The 23,405-nt window shown below is 41.2% G+C and overlaps 1 protein-coding gene across 3 annotated transcripts in view; it reads right to left on the bottom strand.

Annotated features, from left to right (window-relative positions):
• The window catches only part of ash1l (ash1 (absent, small, or homeotic)-like (Drosophila)), a 35,057-nt gene that overhangs the window by 4,899 nt on the left and 6,753 nt on the right, over positions 1 to 23,405 (bottom strand). For all 3 annotated transcript variants that reach the window (XM_038279287.1, XM_038279285.1, XM_038279286.1), the window contains exons 4-22: positions 17,437 to 21,802; positions 12,701 to 13,370; positions 12,454 to 12,621; positions 12,263 to 12,357; positions 11,977 to 12,050; positions 11,810 to 11,855; positions 11,244 to 11,352; positions 10,925 to 11,131; positions 10,685 to 10,825; positions 8,694 to 8,802; positions 7,914 to 8,063; positions 7,566 to 7,633; positions 4,246 to 4,412; positions 3,961 to 4,113; positions 3,623 to 3,677; positions 3,171 to 3,303; positions 1,215 to 1,478; positions 908 to 994; positions 731 to 821 (exon numbers count right to left, since the gene is read on the bottom strand). In XM_038279287.1, coding sequence (XP_038135215.1) covers positions 731 to 821; positions 908 to 994; positions 1,215 to 1,478; positions 3,171 to 3,303; positions 3,623 to 3,677; positions 3,961 to 4,113; positions 4,246 to 4,412; positions 7,566 to 7,633; positions 7,914 to 8,063; positions 8,694 to 8,802; positions 10,685 to 10,825; positions 10,925 to 11,131; positions 11,244 to 11,352; positions 11,810 to 11,855; positions 11,977 to 12,050; positions 12,263 to 12,357; positions 12,454 to 12,621; positions 12,701 to 13,370; positions 17,437 to 21,802 — 7,153 coding nt within the window. The remainder of the gene's footprint in view (positions 1 to 730; positions 822 to 907; positions 995 to 1,214; positions 1,479 to 3,170; positions 3,304 to 3,622; positions 3,678 to 3,960; positions 4,114 to 4,245; positions 4,413 to 7,565; positions 7,634 to 7,913; positions 8,064 to 8,693; positions 8,803 to 10,684; positions 10,826 to 10,924; positions 11,132 to 11,243; positions 11,353 to 11,809; positions 11,856 to 11,976; positions 12,051 to 12,262; positions 12,358 to 12,453; positions 12,622 to 12,700; positions 13,371 to 17,436; positions 21,803 to 23,405) is intronic.

The raw sequence follows: 23,405 nt of genomic DNA, 5'->3' as shown, positions 1-23,405 counted from the left end.
TTATGTTTCCTAAAGTCACTGTTGGAGCTGACAACAGATATGCAGTGTGATAAATTTCACATACTGTAAGTCAACTGAAAAGATGCAGTGCCTGTGCAAATATTCATCCAGTAAACTGGTTCACTTTTTGACAAAACCCCTGATGTCAGCGTATCTTATTTGGATGTTATGTGCCAGACCAAAGTAAAATGGTTTATGGTTTTAACTTGTACTACAAAAAAATAAAAAATATATATATATTGTATTCAGCACCAAAGTTAATAAATTCTAGAGCACTCTAAAGGTGCAATTACAGCCGGAAGTGTTTTGCCTTTGTCTTTTTTCCATTTTAGGCCTCAACCTCCCCAGCATTGGATGGCAAGTGTCTCTGAACATTAATTTTCAACTCTTGCTTCAGATTTTTAGCTAGATCCGGGTCTGGACTTTTATTAGGCCATTTAAACATGTGAATCTGGTTTGAGCTAAGCCACTCCAGTCGCTTTAGGGTCACTGTCCTGCTCTAGAATGATCCTAAACGTCCTGAACTCGAATAGCCCTTTTACGCTAGTCATTCACACACTGATGGTGGCAGCAAGTTACAATGCAGCCACAGCTGCTTTGCGGCACAGACAGAAATGAAGCTACTCTACACAGGTCCCATTACTTCTATCAATCATTCCTATAAGAATGATCAACAGAAATAATCATTCTGAAAAAAAGCTTTGGGTTGCTAGTTCCTCCATTTCCATACCTTGGTGTAACAGCAGGTCATCTCTAAGGAGACATATGTAGTAGATGGAGCCAGCCTGTGCGTAGCTGGGCTGGGGTATCATGGGAACCTCCTGTTATGATAACAACACATTACCCATGAGAAGGAGGCAATAAAACTGGTAAACAATACATAAAGCCGTTAAAGAGAGTGATGTACCCTGTCCACAGGCCGAGGGTCACACTGCTCACACAGGTAGTGCTCCACTTCGGTCTCCAGACGCATACAGTCACAATGTTGCCACACCTTTGATCAAAAGAAAAAAAAAGACGCATGAAGAAAAACCAAAAATCAAATAAAATCACAAAAATATCAGAATTAAAGTGTAATAATCATCCAAAAGCTTCATTTTAATTTCCTAAAATTAACAAGTGTTATTCAAGGCAGCCTTAAAGGGAACTAGATTTAAACGCTCCATCATCCTCTATGAATACCACTCCTCCATATTTTGAATCAGTTTACTAACCATGCACTTTTCACATTGGATCATCATTCCTTCATCTTTGTACATTCCACAGATGCATCGGATGACGTCGTCGTCCTTGTCGTGTGACCCTGACCCTCCGTGCTGATGGTGGTCGTGCTCCAGCGACTCAGAGCTGTCTGCCTCGCTGCCGGTCTCCCCTACGATCTCGTCAATCTGGACGGCGGCTTCGTTCCGGGCGCTGTAGTAGGCTTTCCTCAGCCGGCAAACATCCCTGCCCACCGATGACTTCCTGCCGTAATATTTCTGATGAGAGAGAAAAACGGCTGTAAATGCTTTCGCCATTTCAAATTTACACATGGAAATTATATTACAATAACATAAGGAGAAAGTACATCTATTTATTAGTTATAAAATAAAGTCTAGCAGTCATAATTTAATAAAGAATTGAACTGGATTGTTTGGAAGGTTCGTTGTGAATTAAATGCAGGACTAAAATAGAAGATATGAGAAATATCACCTAGCAAGCCAACAACTCCCCTTAGCTTAGAAAAAAGGTAGAAAATCACTCTACATAGTAAAAAACAAACCTTGATTTAAAAAAAGGTGACCCATATACAAATGTGTATAAACCTACTCCAAAATCCTCTGACTGAAAGACTAATCAACTTCAAGAGGTTTTAGGTGGCCCTTGTTCAAACAATTAAGCAAATCAGAGTGCCCTGCAGATTGTGCTTGTACAAATGTGTGCGCTGTGTTTACTAAAAAAAGTTTGTTTTTTTGTTAAACAGAGCAAGCTCTCAGAACTGAAAATTATGCTGAATAGTTTCTCTCTGATTCAGGCCCCGTCCACACGAACCGTGGCCTAAACGCACAAATTTTTCACCAAACCAGCCTCTCATCCACACAAAGCCAGCGTTTCGGGGGTCTGTAAACGATCTTTTTTTTATTCAGCCTTCAGAGTGGGAAGATTTCGAAACGCCATTTTCGCGTTTCCATCTTTACGCTCTAACCGCATTTTTTTTTTTTACACGCATGCGTCATAGCGTCGCCTCTAAACACGCATGCGCGACACAGTATCACAACAACAATGGCGCCGTTGCTGCTAATGCTACTCACCCTGCTGTCGGGCTTACAACAGAATCTTCTTCTTCTGGAATATCTCCAGGAAGAACAGAGCAATATCGACGACATAGTTCAGCACCTGAATTTGACTTAACCACGAAAATGGACCCGAAGGGCAACCATGTATAAATATTAGTGCGCATGCCCAACATTTCGACGCTTATTTTTGCATTGGCACCACAGCGCCACTTACAGGCCTGGCATACATTTTGCAGCGTTTTCATGCATTCGTGTGGACGCTCACATTTATTTTACGTCTCCGTCTTTACGGCAAACATTTTGGAAAATATCAGCGTTTCGTGTTCGTTTTGACTTCGTGTGGACGGGGCCTCAGTGATGAAGACTATGCTCTACAACAGCAGCCTCATCCCTCTTTTCAGTCACATATCAGCGCCTGTCAACTAGAGAATAGGACAAACTGCACTTTTTCTCTGTGCTCTGTTATGCCAATTCTCAATATAGAATAGAATAGAGAAGAATAGAGGATATTTCATCAAAAAATTCAGTCACAACTGAATTTTTGGTTCCTTATTTTGTTGATAAAAATACTTTCTCCTCTTCCAGTAATGGCAGCAAAGTGATCACACACCTGGTGTTTGCCTTGTGACCATTTGCAACTTTAACACCTCTATACTCAGACTTTTTTTACTTATTTTCTTGTCAGCCTAAAACTTATGAAACTAAAATGAGAGATATGTAAAATGTATCCTCATTTAAAGACATGAACTGCATCCTTATAACCCAATAAATATATATAGGGTAAAATAGTTTCACCATATTTACATTTGATCCTATTGGAAAGACGGTGTTGTCTCATTCTTAATATCACTGTTGTTGCCACAACAGCTTTTAATGCTAAAGTGAGCAGCTTACCTCAGCATTGCGAAACACTTTGAGCATGTCCGTATCAAAAGCTTCCACCGTCTTATAATGGCCGGTGAGGATCTGCTTGTCGATGGTGCTCAGGTCCAGAGGGTCGGACACCTTCTCATAGTATTGGCTGTTCCTTTATAAACACAAACACCAAAGCGTTAGTCTCCAGCTAGAAGTCATTGCCTCTGACGACGACAAAACAAATGTTGCTCTTTTAAATCCCTGCTGGCTCTCACTCAGCCACTATAACAGCTTCGGTACAAGTGCTGTTTCTGTTTCCGACACCGACTGATTACCATCAATACTGGACACACATGCTTTGACGGCTCAAATGCGTGACAGAAGATAAAACTGTTACAGTACTGTGGATGTTGTACACAAAAAGACAAGATTAAGCAACCCTGCAGAAAGAAAAAAAAAAAAAAAAAAAAAAAAAGAGCTTCCACTCTTACCTCTTCCTAGATGGGAGGTTCACCAACGGAGCAGCAAGAATTTGTCCGGATGAGTCTAAAGTAAGAAAAAAAATAGCTTTGTTGCCGTTTTCACCTTTAAAGGACTAAAATCTAAGTATTTAACAGAGTAGAGACCAAGAGGCTGAGTAGAAGGATTTTCATTCAGTGAGCTTTTTTTCGCCAGCACTTTGCAAAGAAGTTAAACTCTTTCAGGAAAACATGATTCTTTTTTTCAATGTATGTTTCAGGCTCAATATGCTATTGTTCATTAGATTACAGTTGTTAAATGGTTAAAATTAGAGTAGAATAAAGTAGAATAAAGGCTGGCTTCCTCTAACCTTTGTAGCTGGTGATCATGTCACAGATCTCCTTGAAGATGTGCGCCAGGCGGGCAGTCCGAGTAACTTCTGTGTTTTCTTCAGCAGCAGCGAGTCTCCTAGTCCGTACCGACCGTGACGTTTGCAGGGCTGAGAACTGGGTCAGGAAGACATCTGAACAGAGCAGAAGGATTTCAGAAACACTTCAGCTTAGGCAGAACTGGATTCATAAACATCAACTCAGGGGTTCATTTTCTTTCGTTTATTCTATATTTCTATTCCCTGACCTTCTGCCTGTTAACCAACCTGACTTGATGTTGCCATCGTCTCGGATAACTCCTCCCCATCGAGCATACATGGATAGATTGCTGGAATCCCTCTCTCTTTCCCCCTCTCTCTTCTGCAGCTCCTGTTTCTCCCTCATCTTCTCCCAGTTTCGCAGGAGAAAAACTCTGTGCTTCACCACAAAGTTTCTGATCATGGCAGGAGAGAAGAAGAGCATCTTAATAAATGATTTCAAAACAAAAACAAGGCTTTCTTGGGCTACTGTATAAAACTTTGAAATCAAGGCTATTCCTGACATTTTGAATTGAAAAACATCTTCAAACTTGGAAACCAAGTCCAGTGGATTGTTTTTATTTATTATTTTTTTTATTATAAATAATTAGCCTCTTTTTTAATTCCGCTCTGCAGGGTTTTCAACATATATGGAGGTCATTGCTGCTGCGGTGCCATGCAAAGATTTTTTTTTTCTCCCAACAAATCAACTGTAAAGACATTTTCTACGAGCACCTATGTTTAATAATGTAAAGTTTTTCTCAAAACAAATAAATGTTATTTAATTGCTAAGTGCAGATTTAAAAATATACTTTATTTTCACTGATGAAAAGGTGAACTGAATGCAAATGTCAAACAAGGTCTAGTAACAGAAGTTCTAACCAGACTGAGGAAACCCATTTTTTTTTTTTTTTTTTTTTTATCCTTTATTTAACCAGGTAATACCCACTGAGATTAAAAATCTCTTTTGCAAGGGAGACCTGGCCAAGATAGGCATCAAAATTACATCACATCATTACATACGTACAAAGACACACACATAAAAGCCAAATATGCACTTACAATTAGGGCTGGGTATTGTTCAAAAAGTTTCGGTTCCGGTAACAATACCGATACCTTCACTTCGATACCGGTTCCTGAACGATACTTTTTTCGATACCAGTTTTATAATATCAATTCGAGAAAAAAAAAGAAAATTACACAACATAAAAAAGTACAAATCTTGAGTTTTATTTTAAGCTCTGTTTTTCCATTTACATTTTTCCTCTTACATAAAAAAAAAAATTCAGTGTCTAATATTCACTGTTACATTGTGAGGACCTTTTTACTTAGCAGTTTTCCTTTAGAAAATGTCTGACAAACAAGCCCGTTGAATGGGATCCTATTGACAGTGCACCGCTGGTATGTGGGGGTCTGAGTGGCTCCGACAGAAATATTGGAAGGCAGGATGAACTGACTGCACCGATTAAGTTTTCAGGTGGATTTTCCCACTTAAAAACATAATAAAACTACTTTATTCCCACTGATCACAGCAAATATAGCTGCAAGGCAAATAAAGGATAGAGTAGCTCCGCCCAACGCGCGACAGACCCACTTTTCACCCGCGCAGCCAGAGCAGCAAAGCTGCTTCAGCTGCGCGTCAGAAGCTGGTACAAGCAGCAAAAAAGAAGCAGCAGACGTGATTTTGCTGGCCCTGCTGCGTCCAGTTTGAAAGCAGCATGATTCACTCCGCTCTGGCTTTGCTCTGCCCACTGGCTGCTGAGAGGAGGATGGTCACGCCGGCTGCGGTCCGCTCTACTTGCAGTCAAACACCGAGCGACTTTCTGCTCTTAAATTATTTCCGTGCACGATGTATTGCATTGCGCACTATTGGCATCAGTCTTAATAAAGTGAAGCCGTACTTTTGACCTGGGGGGCATTTTATAGGGGTTCCGCGACGCTCACAACCAGTTCACATGAACCCTGGCTGTAGGCGTGACCACCTGTGTATTTTTCCTGGATGACGCAATCACGTTAAGTGTTACAGCCAATCACCGAAACTTGGTACCGAAAGACGAGGCATGTTTCGATACTTGGTAGAACCGAAGCATTTCGGTCGGTACCATAAAAGTACCGAAGTTCGGTACCCAGCCCTACTTACAATAACATTTCAATTAAAACATTGACATGTGAGGGAGTCTAACTCAAAACATCTAATTCTCAGCTTAAAAGTATTCAAAGGAACCAAGTTTCATGTTATTTTGCAGCAAATTCCATGTAAAGGGAGCAGAGTAAGCAAAGGCCTTTTTACCCAGCTCAGTACTGACACGTGGGACAGAAAACAAGACAACAGCCTGAGAACGGAGAGAGTAATGACCAGTACTTTTTTTCATAAGAAGTGAACATAAATAAGATGGAAGCGCACCAAAAATAGCCTTACATATAAATATATACCAATGACAAAGCCTCCGTGTAGCCAAGGCAGACCACCCTACTCGAGAATACAGCTCACAGTGATAGGTGCGAGCTTTACAATTAGTAATAAATCTCAATGAAGCGTGATAGGCTGCGTCAATCATCTGAAGGCATTGAGCAGATGAATGCATATAATATATCACCATAGTCCAGCACAGTTAAAAGAGTGGATGCCACCAACCGTTTTTTTACATTAAAAGAAAAGCACAGCTTATTTCGAAAGTAAAAACCCAACTTTAGACTCAACTTTCTCACTAGACAGTGAACATGAGGCTTAAATGATAGGTTGTCATCAATGACAATACCAAGATACTTATAAGTTGAAACTATCTGTATTTCACGACCATCAAGAGTAACCACTGAAGGAACATTCAGTGACCTGTTCCGAAGGTCTGTGAAAAGCATACATTTAGTATTTTCTGCATTGAGCACAAGTTTCAACTGTAGCAAAGTATTTTGGACCACATTAAAAGCATTCTGTAAGTGTGCAATGGCTTGTTTAAGAGAAGGTGCACAGCAGTAAATAACTGTATCATCTGCATAAAAATGAAAATTTGCATCAGACACATGCCGATTAAGATCATTTATATAAATAGTAAATAAAAGAGGGCCTAATACAGAGCCTTGTGGAACCCCTTTAAAGATTGGTAAAATACCAGATTGAACACCATCATGCTTAATGCACTGAGTTCTGTCACTAAGATAGTTTGAAAACCAAGAGACAGTTTTCTTTCAAAACCCTGATTTAAGAAGCCTAATCTTTAGAACATCATGATCAACCGTGTCAAACGCTTTTGACAAATCAATAAAAAGTGATGCACAGTGAAGCTTCTTGTCACGAGCAACAGAGATATCATTTATCACCTTCATTGCAGCTGTGAAGGTACTATGTTTTTTTCTAAAACCTGACTGAACTGGGGATAAAATGTCCTGGGCGTGCAAGAAGTCTTTCATCTGATCACTCACCAGGGATTCAAGCATTTTGGCCAAAACAGACAAATTAGAAATTGGTCTATAATTATTTAAATTTGACGGGTCACCCCCTTTCAGTAATGGACAAACAAATGCAGATTTCCAGATTTTAGGAATAGTACCTAAATAGAACCATCCCTTACCTTTCTCTGTTAGACATGGGCTTCATAAGATGTGGATAAAACTTGTTGCTGTCGCTTGATTCCTCCTCCTGAAGTTAAAGAAATTGAAGGCAATATTTAAAAAAAGTGAATTTCAGGCCATCGATGTAAGAAAGCCCTTTCAGACATAGCGAGCTACAAAGACCAGACTAAATAGCGCCAACAATAAGGCTAGACACACTGAGGCCTTTCTAAACCCAGAGTTTATGATCAAAGTTTTCACTCTAATCCTAACTTCTTTATTTCAAAGATGTTGACATGAGGCCCTGAAAAGGAACCCGAAAATCCAATCCATTTCTTTATTAACTGAACTCTAGAGTGGTAACTTACTCTCTTCTTGAGCTGGTGCTTGGACTTCCTTTTCTCCTTGAGTCGACCCAATCTCAGAGTCCCTCCTGCTTTTCCAGGGAGGCCGTTGATGCGCTGACTCTTGCCGCCAATGATGCCCCTGCAGCTCTCAGAGCCACACTTGCACACTTGCTGAAGAGTAAAAGTAAATATGAGACAGAATTCAAATCATCATTCAATGTGGGGGAAAACTTGCTTTGCCAAAAATAAAGGAGCAACACTTACTAGAGAATTTCTGGAAGAATAACAAAAACTGCAAACAAGCAATTGCAGCCACTAAGTAACTGGTTGCTATGGAGACTCCAATCGATCTAACCCCTGTGTGGTATTCATATTTTGGACTCAAGCCAGTGCACTTAAAATGAAAAGAAATCGTATATTCATCTTTTTGGGGTTTTTTTTATTAAGTATATCATAAAACTTTATAGGTGACATATTTCTAACAGTGCAGGTGTAGTGATGGGATGGAAACATTCTGATGGACACACCGACACTACAAGCAATGCTTTTCTTCTGTGCTTCTATATTGACAGGATAAACACAAAATAGCAATAACCGATTTAATCTCTTTTTCACTGAAGTAAATTAACAGCAGTAAGCCGACATCGCTGTATATAAATAGACCAAAACTTAGATCTCTTTTATGCACCACTTTCTTGGAATTATGAATATCTCACAAATATTTAGCTCCTGGAAGACAGAGGAAACAGGAAATGCTGAAGAATCAGGTGTCTATGAAGAGCTAAAATGTAGGTTTTTCACCTGCTCCTCTGTGTTGAAGGAATGGAAGTTGTAGTCGTAGGTGAGCTCGGTGCCGCTGCTGATGTCCTTGAGAGCAAAGAGGCCGATTCTGTACACCCCGTTAACTGACCTGCAAGCCAGAAAAAATGAACTATTCAAATAAAAGCACAGAATGCTGCAAACAGTCCAGGAATGGAAATGTCTTGAGAGCTTTACTGAAAAAAAAAATATTTTTGTATACACCCTGTGTATACAAAATGACAGAAAAGTCTAAGTCTAAATGTTCTGTACAGTTTTACTTAACAAAAATATTTAATTATACATAATTTATATAACAATCTGATAATTTGCTTTGATAGATTATTACTTACATATACCTTCTATCAAAGAACCTTAGTATTTCTTTACTTGTGCATATTATAGTATATAGTAATGGAAATGGGAAAAAAAAAAAAAGAAAATACTACAATTCTGAATCAGTAGATCACAATAGTACGGAAAAAGGAAAATAAATATGTTTACAAGAGAATAGTTAATTAAAATTCATAATTCAAATCTATCTTTAGCCAACAATGTGAAAGAAACTGCTGCCAATGAAGAATACGTATTAAAAAATACATAGTAATCATCTAATAAATCTAAGTGATAGATTTGTAATAGTTCTATACCATGAGCAGAAGATCAGATTTTGTTTTGATTATGTTGTGGAGGATTAAAATCAAAGTCTACAGCAGAAAAAAAGTAATAGTATCCCTTAACATTATGACTGAAGTCTAAGGTTTTACAAATAATTATATCCAAACAGAAGTTGTTTATATTTAAATTCCCAAATGAAACTGGGTCCCAGCTTTTCACTTTTCCTTACAGAACAAAGGCCATTATTCTCTTTTTTTTCAGGCGCATAACAATTAATTCCTGTAACAGGCAAAAAAAAAAAAAAAGATGCTTCAGCACATCGTTTTCAAGCACCAAAGCTGTATCTTAGGCCTGCCTACTTACAATCTCTCTTCTGTGACAAGATGAATGACTCGTCTAGCGTTGTACTGAAAATCCTCCAGCCTTGAGGAGGATTTTTATTTTAGCTCAGCCGATACACATTTTGTCCTCACAGGATGGCGTCCTGGATTAGGAGAGTGCCTAACTGGTTGAGGACAACTAGCAGATCATCTGAGAGCTAAATGTGTTGACAAATGTTTTGAAATGGCTTCACTTGGGAAGAATGGGGCTCAAGCAGGCCTGTACAGACAAGTCTTTGACATGCAGTGGGAACAATCTCTAGGTAGAGCAGTGATCAGTTTCGACAGGGAGAAAGTGACATTAAAGCGTTGATGTAGTGTCAGGGAGTGAGGTCAACTCATCAGATTACCAACACAAACTAATCTACAGTGCTGTGGTTTCCAGGTTGAATAGTAACTTTACTCTGTAACTGCATCTTTGAGCATTTCAATGAAAGTTCTCCGCTTTGATCCATTTTTAGGCACAAAACCCCTACGCCACCACTCCTCCAAAAAGGATGCTTTCAAACAAATTCAAACAAACCGGATTTTTGTTGGTTTTTCTGCCCTTTTCAAACAGCATTTTTTCTCACATGTTTGGTTCCGGAAAACAGTTCAATCAAATTCTATCCAAGATTTCTACATTCAACCAGTGCCATTAATTGCTGATTTTGTCTCCTTTGTCAGTCAACAGGATTAAGAATCTGCACAGCTGCAATAAAGCAAATTTTTAAGCCTAATTACTGATTGATGTCAGCACTTTGAAGACAAAATACTAAACTGTAGAGCTGCATCATTTCCCAGCTTCTCTGATGTAATTTAATCTAATTGGCCATTTATACCACAAACAAAATAATCTAAACCAACTGGGATATTTTAAGATGCACATAGATAATGGAAGCGGTTAACACCACTTGCAGCCTTTGCTCATACATTGTCCAGCAGATTCTTGGATGCATTTTTAAAAGGTTAGGGATCATATTGATGAAAAAAGTTTCTGGTTGTCATGACACCCACCACTTCTGCATCTCACAGTTGGGCTCGCAGCTGTGGTTTATGAAGCGTGCCTCGTTGCCCATATGGAAACTGTCAATCACCATCCCGCTGTCTAGATTCAAACAGTAGTGGCCGTTGTGGTACTGCTCCATCATTCGGTTCCTACAACACACATAGTATGAAGCAATACAGGTAAACCACAGGACTACTACAAAACAACATCTAAACTGACCCAGGCAGAGAACCATCCCAACATCTCACCTGAACTCTTGCTCGCTAACCACTTCCCCCAGGTATTCAATGATGAATTGACCAGCGCGGAGAGACTCTTTTGTGCGGATCCCCCAACCCTTTCCCTCAGCACGGAATCGCTCCAGACACTGGACCCACTCGTGTCTCTGGATGTGCTGGTTGTCGCACTTATCACCACAAGGACAGGCACTGGGGGAGCACTCGGCATAACTCATCCTGTGGAAATCAGAATCATACATTTGAGCAAGCAACAAAAATTTTTTCATACCATTATAATTTAAAAAACAAGTAGTAATAAGGAGTAAGCCTCGTCTGTATGTGTCTGTACCTGTTCAAGCAATCATCCAGGCACCCTCTTTCCGTGGAAGTGTCAGGAGGTCTGCAGTTGCAGGTAGTCGTTTCATACCCATAGAGAGGCTTCACATCTACATAAACATCTGTGACATGTGGACAGTGTTGAGATTTTTTAAATGGTCAAAACACATTTTCCATTTTAAAAATTCTTCTAATGTTAATTCTCTTTCGCTTTTGGGCAAATTTCTAAAATAAAACAACAAAAGTTCAGCAGGATTTTAAGTGAGATATTCCAGCGGTGATAAGACTTTAAAATCGGATACCAAACAGAGAAGATGTTTGTGGGTGGATGGATGGATTTAGGTAAATAAATATTTTCCATACTTGCACTAAGCTAGAAAACACTTCCATTTAAGTTACTTTCACAGTTTTGCACAGTGATTCTGTTTCACACATTTGGTTTTAACTGCTTATATATTCAATTGCACATAATGAAAAATGATCTAATAAACCAACACTAACTCATTGTTGATTAATATTTAAACAGTGGTCTACACAAAGATAAGACAGTTTTGATTAGTTGAACAAACGTGTACTCACTTGATCTGATCTTTTTGTAAAGAGGGACATCGGGTCTCTTGTGAAGCTAAAAAAGAACCAAACAGAAATTTTTTAAAATGTGCTTAAGGCTTTAATTGGTTTAGCTTTGGTTGCTTTGCCTGGGGAGGAAAAAAGTAAAAACCTTTTGCTTATAAAAAGATTGTTACCTGATCATGTTTCCACAACCATAAGATGTCATAAGGCAACTGGAAATCAATCCTCTTCTGCCTCAGGTACTTCCCTGTAGGACACAAAACAGGGAAATGTACAGCCATAAAAAAAAAAAAAAGGGAAGGTAAAAATATAATCATCTCCAGCCCATATTGTACTATAACAGGATCAAAAGCCTTTTTGGGTTCTAATCTTTCTTTTTTTAGAGTTGGTATTATAATAAGCTGCATGCTAAACATGACTAAATAGTTTTACTGAAATAAGCAGAGGGTTTTGACTTGCCGACATGTATCGGAGCAGGAAACAATCCATATTCATGCTCCCCAGGTATGTATTCCAGCCTCTCTTTTTTTAGCTGCAGAAGCTGACTGCGAGGGCTAAAAAAAGAAAAAGAAAGAAAAATGTACAGGCCACTGGACACCTGCTTCAGCATCATGAAGAGAAAACTGTGAGCAGGTTATTTTGGGACTTACTCCTCTGTCTTGTACACATCAGAATACAGTCCTGCCTTCTGGAACTTCTTCTTTGGAAGCCTGGCTGCTTTCTTCTCTCTCTGGCTGCTGATGGGTGCAGGCTGCTCCTTGGAGACGGTGCCTGGGGGTTCTAGGGAGCACTGACCATCAGGTTTGCTTTCCAGGGAACTAAAAATAGACCCAAGGGTAAGTTGAAAATGTTAAAACATAAATATATAAGTAGCTAAAACTTTGCGCTATAACGCACCCCTGAGTGTGCTGGTGTTCCTCCTCAGTGGGCCAGATTCGTCCTGTCTCGGTTCTAGATTTAGATGGTACATTAGTTTGGTTCTCCTCTCCATCAGGAAGTAGCTCCTCTGTCTCTCCAGCATCCAGGTCTTCATTGACCTGCTCCTCCTCTTCTTCATCCCCCTCATCCTCCACATGTGGCCTCTTCTGACCTTTTCTTCGTTGACCCTGGACCACAGACTCAATAGCGTCTGTAACAGTATCCCCCTCCCAGCCTCTTCTCCCAGCTAGCCGCTCTTCCCCACTGTCCCTGTGCACCGTTGGGTCCAACTCCACTTCATGTGGTGGGGAAGGAGGCGGGGAGGGCAGCGGGTATTTCCTAGGACGCCCCGGTCCCCTCTTCTTCACCACGTTGTTACCCGTCCGAGCCTGTCTCTGCAGTTTTTTGGCGCGCAGGATTTTGTTGACATGATGCAGGCTGTGCTTGGATGTCTGCACCCGATGAGGGTGGCGGGAAAGAGAGACATTCAAAGAGAAGTCCTGGGAGGGAGAAAGGCAGGAAGAACCAGGTGCAATGTGGGAGTGAAACAGAGAGGATGGGTGATGGTGCTGCTGACGGTGGTGCAGTGATCCTTCAGAGCCATCAGAGGTTGAGAGAGCAACACCTCTTGATTGGAAAACTGGTGATCCTGGGAAAAAAAAAATATAGTCAATATTGTCTACATTTGCTTACTCTTCTCATCTTAGGCAGTATTAGAGTATTAAACATGTTCATATAGGGCTGGTGCAAGTTCATCTACCTCTGGCATGCATCCTGTGACTCTTGTTTTGTAAGCTTATTTTCTTTAAGAAATACTGTAATTTTAAAAGTATAATAGATAGGGGCAGGCCAGAACATTTCACTAAAGAAAACAAGCTGACAAAGAACAATAACCTACATGCATTTAAAAAAAATAGTGCTTTTAGGGCCTGAATCACCCTGAAAGAAAAATGCTGGAATGGTGGTGGACAATACATGTCACTTGGAAAATATAAATACATTTGTTTTCTTTATATCTAGTGCCAATTTCAACTTTTTAAGATATCACTATTTTTGCCTCATTAGTAAGTTGTTGCTCAATCAAAATTTGGGTGTTTTATTTTTCAAGTTTTGCTTACTGTGTGATGACACCAAACTTTGCTGCTGCAGTTTCTCCAGGTCTTACTTGGCACAAGCCAGTTGTTGATAGAAATGGTAAACCAAGGATTTGAACAGTAGTATAATTCTCCTTCATTGTTCCTACACCTTAACATCATTTTAATTAGATTACAAAAATTGCCTAAGGGACATTTTAGGAATCAAGTTACAGCGTGATCATGTTCCCACCACCCCCCTATATGCTAAGTCAGCCATTTGTGTTACAGTGCAGCTAGAATCTAGTTTAAAATTCCTTCGTTACAGCAACCTGCATGCCCGTGTCATGTAAAGGCAGTCCTCTGCTCTGCTTCCTAACATTTCAGAGCTGGAATCCACATTCAAATAGATACAAACTACTGCAAATAGCAATCACATCTACAGATAAACATGGTACACTCTATTAAGAGCAACTCTATAAAGGCATCCGCATTTTTTTTAAAGTAAAATATAAGAATATCCTATAAAGGAGAGGGTGAAAAGTAAAAGCTAACTAAGCTGATGCAGATTTTCAGTCATCCAGGTCATAGTCATTCCGTAAAAGTCCAAAAAATAAAAATATCCACTGGACTTGGTTTCCAAGATTTGAAGACGTTTCGCCACCTCTCCAGGAAGCTTTCTCACATTTGAATTGAAAAAGCTTCCTGGAGAGGTGGGGAAACGTCTTCAAATCTTGGAAACCAAGTACAGTGGGTATTTTTTTTTTACTTTTACGGGGTACAAGCTAACTACCTTCATTTATTGGCAAATCACCAAACAATGCAACATTTTCAAGAGATGCTCAGAACTGTTGAATGAAAGACCAACTTTAAGCTGGGAGTTGCTGGTTCCACAACTGATGGCAAAAGTTACTGAAAAGTTTAATTGAACATGAGCTAAACCACGTTTAGGTTGATTAAAATGCTACAGATTAGATTTTGACTTGATAAAAACAAAAAGACTTGATTTTAACATGCATTTCTGCATTACAAGCATCTTAGATTAAATTAACCCCAATAACGGACCTTTCACACCTGGTTTGACCCTGAAAACATATTTAGTTTACAGAGGTTTTAATTTGGTACGTTAATTTAATTAATTGAAAAACAAAATATATAAAATAAACCTCCGATGTGCAAATAGAAAAATAATACATTTAGCTACTGGTTGTACCAAAATAAAGAAGCAAAGTCCTTTATCTGCAAAAATATTAACAGTCATAAAGAACTGGAAGCAGATTTACCTAACAATGAGCAGTGGGACGAAACGGGTAATGAGAGCCACTAACTGGAAGGCTTAACATCCCATTTGAGGTTTAACTATGACCAATAAACCGTAAAATGATTTAGATAGAACAGATTCTAGCCTGCAGAAACATAATGAACCACTAAATACAGCAGACAGGCTTCTATCCACCGTCTTCAATGCTTCCTTTGCTCCATTTAATGTATAATATCCTTTATTTGTACAACCTGCATAATCCTTCTCTAGTATGATTTCATAACAAACTTGACATGTTAATCATTGTTGGCAGATGTTCTTGTTCTGACTCACTGGTTCAACTTAACAGTAAAGATAAACAAAATATACGAGAAACATTAATTATTTAAATGCTGTATGTGGCTTAAGAGCCACTTTAGATGGCAGCAGTAGCTAAAACTGCATCATATATGAAACTCAAATCTGAATTGACTTGGTTTGGTGAGCATCATCAGCCGAAAGAGATTTTAACAGATTTATAGTCATCGTACTTAAGGTCTAAGTGGATAAATTGGCATCGAAATAATCTCCGATCATAGATGAATCCAAATTATGACACATTGCCAGAGGAAGGCGATTGCTCTTCTGTGAAAATAAACAATATAAACATAACATTCTATTTACTGTCCATTGATGCCCTTGGGCACTTTTTATTTTTTTATTTTTAATCACACCAGCTGCGACACTTTCGCTTTTTGTCAAAATGTATGTATCTGCTTCTGTCATTCTCAACTTGTCTTGTATGCCGGCAAATTCCCCAGATTCTCTACTCTAGGCCTCGTCTGCTGTCACTATGACCGCAGGTTGACCCTAAGTCCTACGCTCTAATCCCAGATTACTCAGCTTGTTTTGAACTGCCTCCACTGGGACCTCTAAACATCCCATTTTACTCAGCATATACACATAAACACGGGGTCACTCTCATTAACACCGGTTTTACCATTGCTCTCACACAGAGCATCCCCTCATTCAGAGTAAAACGGACCAAGCATTCACGAGAAGCAATATCCAACTTTAGTGACATTAACTGAACCCAGCTGCAAGGTTTATTGCTGAACAGCACTTACTCTGGGCTCACGCTAAATACGGTGGGAATGCTGCAAAAAACCCTCATACTCAACGCTGCAGAACACAGAGTTTGAAAAAAAAAAAATAAGTTCTTATAAGTTCTTTTTAGAAGTTGTCAGGAAGAACTTGTATAAATATCCCTTTTTATCCTCCAACAGCCCCTCCACTTCCTCATGGTTCTATTTTGTCTTTTTTTTTTTTCATATGCAGGTCTGGAGCTTCCATTGTAGCCCAGGCTGTACATTTCAGGTTGTTGTCCTACTGGAAGGTGAACTCATGCCTGAAGTCTTTTGCTTCCACTGATTTTCTACTGAGGGATCAACACACTATGACACTGCTACACATATAGACCAAAAACTTCAGTTATTCATAGTACTAATCCCATGAAAATACATTGCAGACTCTGACAAAATTGAGACACTTTAAGTAATCACACATCCATTTTTCTTTGTCAAGTAATACTTAAAAGAACTACAAAATCAAACGTTAAATTTACAGAGAAACCGACATCTTTATCAGCTAAAAATAGGCTGCCTTTTTGATCTTATTTGAATTTACAGATGGCAGACAGCTGGGAGGGCTACAGAAGCAGAACTTCTATTTGATCAGTTTTTGTTTGTTGTAGCCACAACTGAGGTACGGAGCATTCGTGCAGCAACCACAGAACAACCTCCAATACACAATGGAGGTTTCATCAAGCACACATGAGCCGATGTGTGAAGATCAAACAAAATATTAGATCCCACTTGGTATGCCAGATGGCAATGTTTGGAAAGCAAAAAAATCTGCTTAGTATAACAATCCTCAACTTTACAAATCTGTTAGTTTATGTATATATTTTTAATGTTATAAAAAAACTTTAAAGGTTGATCATTTCAGCCCCTTTTTCTAAAGGTTTTTATACTGTTCTGAGAAATAAAGCAGAAACATGTTGGAGTTTATTACCTGTATTTACCTGTTATTTTCTTTGTGTAAGTTATAATATTTGAAAAATTTTTTTTTCCTAAATCCAATATTCAAAGTCTTATTTCCTGCATTTGCAGAGTTTGGATTTTGGTTATATTAATTGAATAATGTAGAGTTTTTATATATATACACCAGTTTTATAATATAAATTAATTACGGTAAGACTGAGACAAATACCTAGCTGTGGCAACCCCTGAAAGGAAAAAGCCAGATAAAGATTTTTATCGGCTTACTTGAAAAGTAAATACAGTGACATGATAGATTCATGCCATATCAAAGACTTATTTATTAAATAAAACTGGACTCACCTAATTCTCTCCTTTCAGCTGACATCAAGCGCTCCTTCCTCATTGGCCGATCTATGTGAGAGAAGCTGGAGTTTCCCGTTACCGTCTCACTCTTTCTGCTCCTTCCTCCCTTCAGCGAAGTCCTTGTCAGAGCCGAGGCGAACAGATTTGTCAGATTAGGAGAATCGTGAGCTTCCACATCCTCTGTGGGAGTGAGAGGCTCATCGTCCTCACTATCTGAGCAGTCTACAGGCTCCCCTGCCCGTCCATCTGAGAACGAGCCCTGGCCAGAGGCCATCTGGCTCCGTGAAAGCTTAGAATAGTCTGCTTCGGTGCCTCCCATTCTGAACCAGGACGACACTGGATGATGGCCTTTGGAGCTGCTGTCCAGTGTAAGCCTGGAAGGTCCTAGACAGGACATGGAGCCCTCTTTGCGTTTGTACCTTTCTGCTGATGACGATGAAGACGAGGAGGGAGAGTTGGCAGAAGCTTGCTTACTTGTAGTGGTGCCTGAAGGCTCTCTTCCAAACCTGCATCTTTGTAAAGACTCCGTCATTCCCAGACCTCCAACTCGCTCTCCTTTACTAGCAGCTCCTTTTTCAGGAATCCCTGCACCAACACGGCTCGCTGAGCCACTCCTTGTAACCTCCTCCCGCTCCTCCTCTGAGCATCGCTCTCTGTGTTTGTGCCTGTGCTTGTGTTTATGGTGCCAGTTGAAGGACAGCTCGGAGGACATAGGTGGGAAGAGAACGGGGGGCCTCCCTCCACCCAAGAACTCCTGTCTGAGCAGCTTATGTTTCTTCTTGTGAAACTTGGAGGGGTTCAGGAGGAGATGTGAAGGGTGGTGATGGTGCATGTAAGACGTGGGAGGAGGGGGAGGAAAAGATGGTGAGTGGTGAGAGTGATGTGATGGGGCCGTGTGAGGTGACTGGTGATGCGGGTGTGGGTATAGTGCGCTCGCTGGAGGAAAGCCCCTGTAATAGCCCAACCCCAGGGGTCCTGAGGAGTAAGGGACACCATAGGAAGGGTGGTAGAAACCTCCACTGGCGAGAGAGAATCCAAGCCCCGGAACAAACGGGACCTCAGACATGGACTCCCTCAGCTTTGGAGGCCGTCCACGTTTCTTTTTCATGTCTGGTTTACGAACATAGTGCAAAGGGTCGCAGGAGTATGCGGGATGAGAGTAAAACCTGCCGAAGTTAACCCTGAAGATGGTGGGAAGGAGGTCCCTGTGAACATAATGATGAGGAGGGGGGCCGCTTGGGCCGCCGATTCCACTGCCAACTCTACTCCCCAGCCCAGGCATCCGACTGGTTCCAGTTGCCATGCTGATCCCACTGCCGAGGCGGTGCCCCGTGGAGCGGTGCGATATCCGTATCTCACTCAGCATCACGATGATCTCATCCAACTCTGCTAGAAAGTCAGGGTCGAGCCTTCGAGACCGCAGCTGCAAGTACTTCTTCTTTCGTTTCCTCTTCTGTCTCTTCATCTTGTCGTAGCCGGGACATCCGTGGCTGCGCCGTTTGCACTTGTGCTTGTGTTTTTCCTTGTGTCCCAGTAATGATGAGGTGGGAGCTGCCGGGTGGGGTCTCTTAGGATCGGGTGAGGACCTTGTTCCATGTGGTGATGGAGAGGGTGAAGGATGCTCCATAAGCACAGCAGAGTGTCTTCGTCTGCCTCTGGAGTTGAGGCCCATTCCTGAAGCCATCGCTGAGCTCATTACACCCGGCATTAATAAACCACCACCCATTGCAGCTGGCAAAGAGATTCCGCCCAAGCCCGCTGTCCCTCCAGCTTTCTCTCCGCGGTCAGATGTGCTGTTGTTGTCTGTTCCTATGCCGCTGTCACTGGGCACAGTCTCCTCACTGTGTGACTCACTGACTGGTGACGGAGTGGCTTCTTTTAGCTCGCTAAGAGGAGCAGGGGAGGTCGGGTGGAGTGGCCTAGGAGGAGACAGCTTATTATAGTGAAACTGTTGCCTGTAATGATGATGATGAGGGTACCCCCGGCAAGACTTTTTCTGGGAAGCTGCTGCAGCCAATGAGGAGGATGATGAGCCCAGGACTTTGTTGGGGACCGAAAAAGTTGGGGGAGGGAAGGAGAATGTGCTGTGGTTATGAAGGGAGCTGGAATAGTGGGAAAAGTGCACTGAGCTGGGTTCCACAAAGCTGGCATCACTGATGGGGCTGTGGCCTCCGCTAGACTGTGAGAGGGAGGGAGAGGGGAACACCTCTGAGGAGGACAGCTGGTGGTGCTGGGACTGAGAGTGATGATGCAGAGGGGAAGTGGTGCTCGGAGACAGGAAAGGTTCCGGTGTGTTGGCTGCGTGGCTGGATACAGATTTTGGTTTTCGCCCTCTTCTCTTTCCCATGTAAATTGTTCCCTTTTTACTAACATTAATTTGAGGGCCTAATTTCCCTCCAAAAGAAGCAGCCAGGGAGGACAAAGACTGTGTTGTAGCTTCTGTAGAGTTAGCCACAGGGACAGTGCTGTGTTTAGGTGTTTCTTCAGTTCTTGGCCCTAACAGAATTTGATTCAAAATCCGTTTCCTCTTCACGCTTTTCATCTTATTGATTTTTCCGATAATAGTTTTCATAATGAGCTGCCCGTTTCCTTTGCTGCAAAACCGCCTGTCTCCCATGTCTCCTGACTCAGGAGCTAATGTGGGAGGCTGACCCTCCTGGGGTAAAGTAGGAGGAAGGCGCTTGGGACGTCCACGTTTTCTAGGCATAGGCTTAGGAGGGTTTAGGTCTACCTCCGGGTGAAGAACAGGTGGATCCTGCTCTTCTTTGGACTTAAGCAAAGATGAAAAGACTTTGGAAGAGGCCAGCTTATAAGAGGAATTCCCTGTGGCTGGGGCATCAAGTCTTGGCATTTTGGACTTTGGCCGTCCCCTTTTCTTAGGTTGGGGCAGAAACAGCTGTGATGTTGATCTTTGTGGCACAGGGTTCAGTTTGACCTTATTCGGGTTTGGCGGCCTGCCTACAGGTCTCTTAACTGGTGGAGATGGAGTTTCTAAACCTGAAGATAGAGACATGCTGGTTTTGTTCTCACCAAAGAGACCATCATGAACTGACAGCTGGGTATGTGGCTGGTTCATTACCCAGCGGGGTTTTCTTCCCCTGCGTTTCTTTAGGGGTTTACTGTCCTGCTCATCAGGTGAGTCTAGGGATGAATCAGGTGAATCGTCTCTAAGAGGGGTTGGTGGGCTTTCTTCATCATCTGGCTCAGATGCAGAAGGCGTCCTTTGCCTAATAGGCTCAGGAGGACTGGTGTTTCGCCTCGTCTGGCTACTGTCCCTGTTAGGACTGCGTTTTTTTGGACTTGAGCTTCTCCCCCTCTCAAAGTGTAACGATTGATTACTTACAGCCTTATCTTTGCCATCTGGTTTTCCTGTTGCTGCTATAAGAGTGCTCTTGTTCAAGTCCCTGGGGCTGTCACCCGCCAGCTCCCTCTCACCTGCTCTACTTTCCTCTGCCAGGGGCGGGGACTCCTGTGCATGGTGTCCTTGAAAAGGAGCAGGGGGGTCTAGATGACCCACTGCAGTCACCGTCTTCTGTTCAGCTGCGATGGAAGAGGAGGTTGAAGAAACAGGACAAGATGGCGAGGATGGCAAGCTGTGAGGGCCACGTGACTGTGACTTGGACAGACCACTGGGACTGTTGCCGCGGTCGTAGTTGCCATCCTTGGACGCTACTATTGGGCGGTTATGAGTGAACGCAGGGCTGCTGCTGCGACTTCTGCTGTTACTTCTGCTAATGCTGTTACTGATGCTGCTTACTAACGCTTTTCCTGCCCCGTCTGAGTCCTCCTTCCCCAGCTGTGACCGGGTGGGGGAATTCTCTGAGACGCCATCTCTGTTCCTAGAGCCATAAGGGCGACCAGGAGGTCTTGATACAGGGGGTGGTGGGGAAAGGTGCATCAGTCTTGAATATGTGTTCCTGTTGGCCATTGCCCTGTCTCGTTGCTTGGCTGTGGGAGCCATGAAGCCTGAGCTTGGAAGAGGAGGATTTGAATCAGTTTTCATGGGTTTTGTTGGCTTAGGAGTCTTTGATGGTGGGCAGGTTGCTATAAGCTGGGCTAGTTTCTCAGTGACAGTGGGCGGTCCACAACTCTGAACACCCTTGTCCTTGTCTTTCTGACCTTCAGTGCTGTAAGTGTAATAAGGAGGTTTGACACCTTCAAAGTTCGGCTCTTTTGATGCGGTAGGTGGTGAAGAAGGCGAAGATGTCCGTGAGGGGGTTTGCGGAGTTGGCGTTTTCTTCCCAGATGAATGCGTCTTGTTGTCCGGTGGCGGTCGGTGGAGGTTAAGGGGTCTTTCAGACGTGTTAGTGACTGATTTTGTGTCCGACTTTGAATCTGACTTGCAGTCTGTCTTTGGTGGACCCTGCATGAAAAACAAACAAATATGTAAGGGATAAAGACCACCACAAAGTAGCAGATAAATCCGAAGTTGAAAGCGGAGAAAAAACAAAAAAATGACCATGTTCCTCTGAAGGTTTTTACAAAAAAAAAAAAGTGGTCCATATTTGTGTTGCGTTGATTGAGTCAGTATGCCAAGAAATAATATTTAACTTCAATTACAGCTACAGATTTTTTGTCCTCTTGCTTTTTGTTTCTTAGGACTAAAATGGCCATTATTCAATTATTCTTTTGCAAGGTAACAAAGGCTATTTTAAATTGTATACCAAGAGTATGTTTTTAAACCTCAATTTTCAGTTTAGCTAGTTTCAGGCTGCACAATAGTATATTAATAAAAATTGCATTATAATTTAATTCAATAACAGTGATATCACATTTCTAATATTTCAACATCCATTAAAGTCTTTAACTACAGCATTTACAACAAGCTGGTGTTTCAATTTTTTTTAATAGTTTTTCTTTTTAAATCAAATGTTTCTGAAATGTTATATGGAAGGAGTTTTATTTCTAAAAAATGGCAAAATAACGGTCTTAAGTTTTTGCAAAAACTTGGCAATTTTTTCTGAGGGTTTTATTTTAGTTTGTATCAATATAAATGATATTGTATGGAACAAAATAAAGAAATATATTGTAATAAAGTTTTCCCCATATCGTCCAGCCACATCAGTTTCTCAATTGAAATGAGGTCTACCCTTGAATTGTTCCATTCTAACTAATGAATGGCTTATTGAAGCTCTGATCACAAGGACTGCTGTTGTCTGCTTTTGTATAATTTTTTTTTACCATTGCTCTATTTTTTACATAGAAAAATGTCTAATTTCAGTCTCGAGTCACTAAATGTATTTGCTGTGTCCCAAACAAGCCTAATAACATAACAATGTCTCAAATGATATCAAAATACAAAATAGTTCCAAAAATTCTACAAAAAAGGTATAATTAAAACTGTGTATTCATTTATGAATTCCGATTTTATTGAACAAATTTTTGAGCTACTTTATGTTGGACCAGGAAAAAGTAGGAGGAGCTACTCAGTGGGGTCAAATTGGGGACAGTGAGGGAGAGCCACTGAGAGGGGTCGTAGAGTGGGGGGTGGAAAAGCCGGGGTCACAAACAGACAGAGGAGAGTCGGAGCAGACGGAGAGTTTACCATGATGAAAAGAGACAGGCTGACTGTGAACACAATGAAATCTAAAGAGCAATTGAAGCCATTCTCTTTGTTTAAGCTATAAAACAGTCATTATCAAGGCAGCTTTGGTGTGCATCACCGTGCATCACCCCTCCCAAAAAAAAAAACATTTAAAGGGGCAGAAATGAGTGAAGGATGTTAGGAATGGTTAGGTGATAACCCTAAGTATCAGAATGTTGTACTGATCACGACATTTCAAAAGTATTGGTATCGACATCTATGACTAACATGAACCCCTGATACTGGTAGAGTCATTGCTCTACTGCCTGTCATTTTGTCCGAGGCATTTCCAGTGAGTCTGGCAAAAGATAAGCTTATTTTCTTGTGCACAGCTAAAAAAAAAAAGTATGCTCAGTCATGCACGCTACAAATTAACAACGAT

This window comes from Cyprinodon tularosa, unplaced genomic scaffold (assembly GCF_016077235.1).
Source record: "Cyprinodon tularosa strain WSP-4 unplaced genomic scaffold, ASM1607723v1 ctg15, whole genome shotgun sequence".
Taxonomy (NCBI): Eukaryota; Metazoa; Chordata; class Actinopteri; order Cyprinodontiformes; family Cyprinodontidae; genus Cyprinodon; species Cyprinodon tularosa.
Note: the sequence above shows the minus strand (reverse complement) of the source record. Positions and strands in the feature narration are given on the sequence as shown.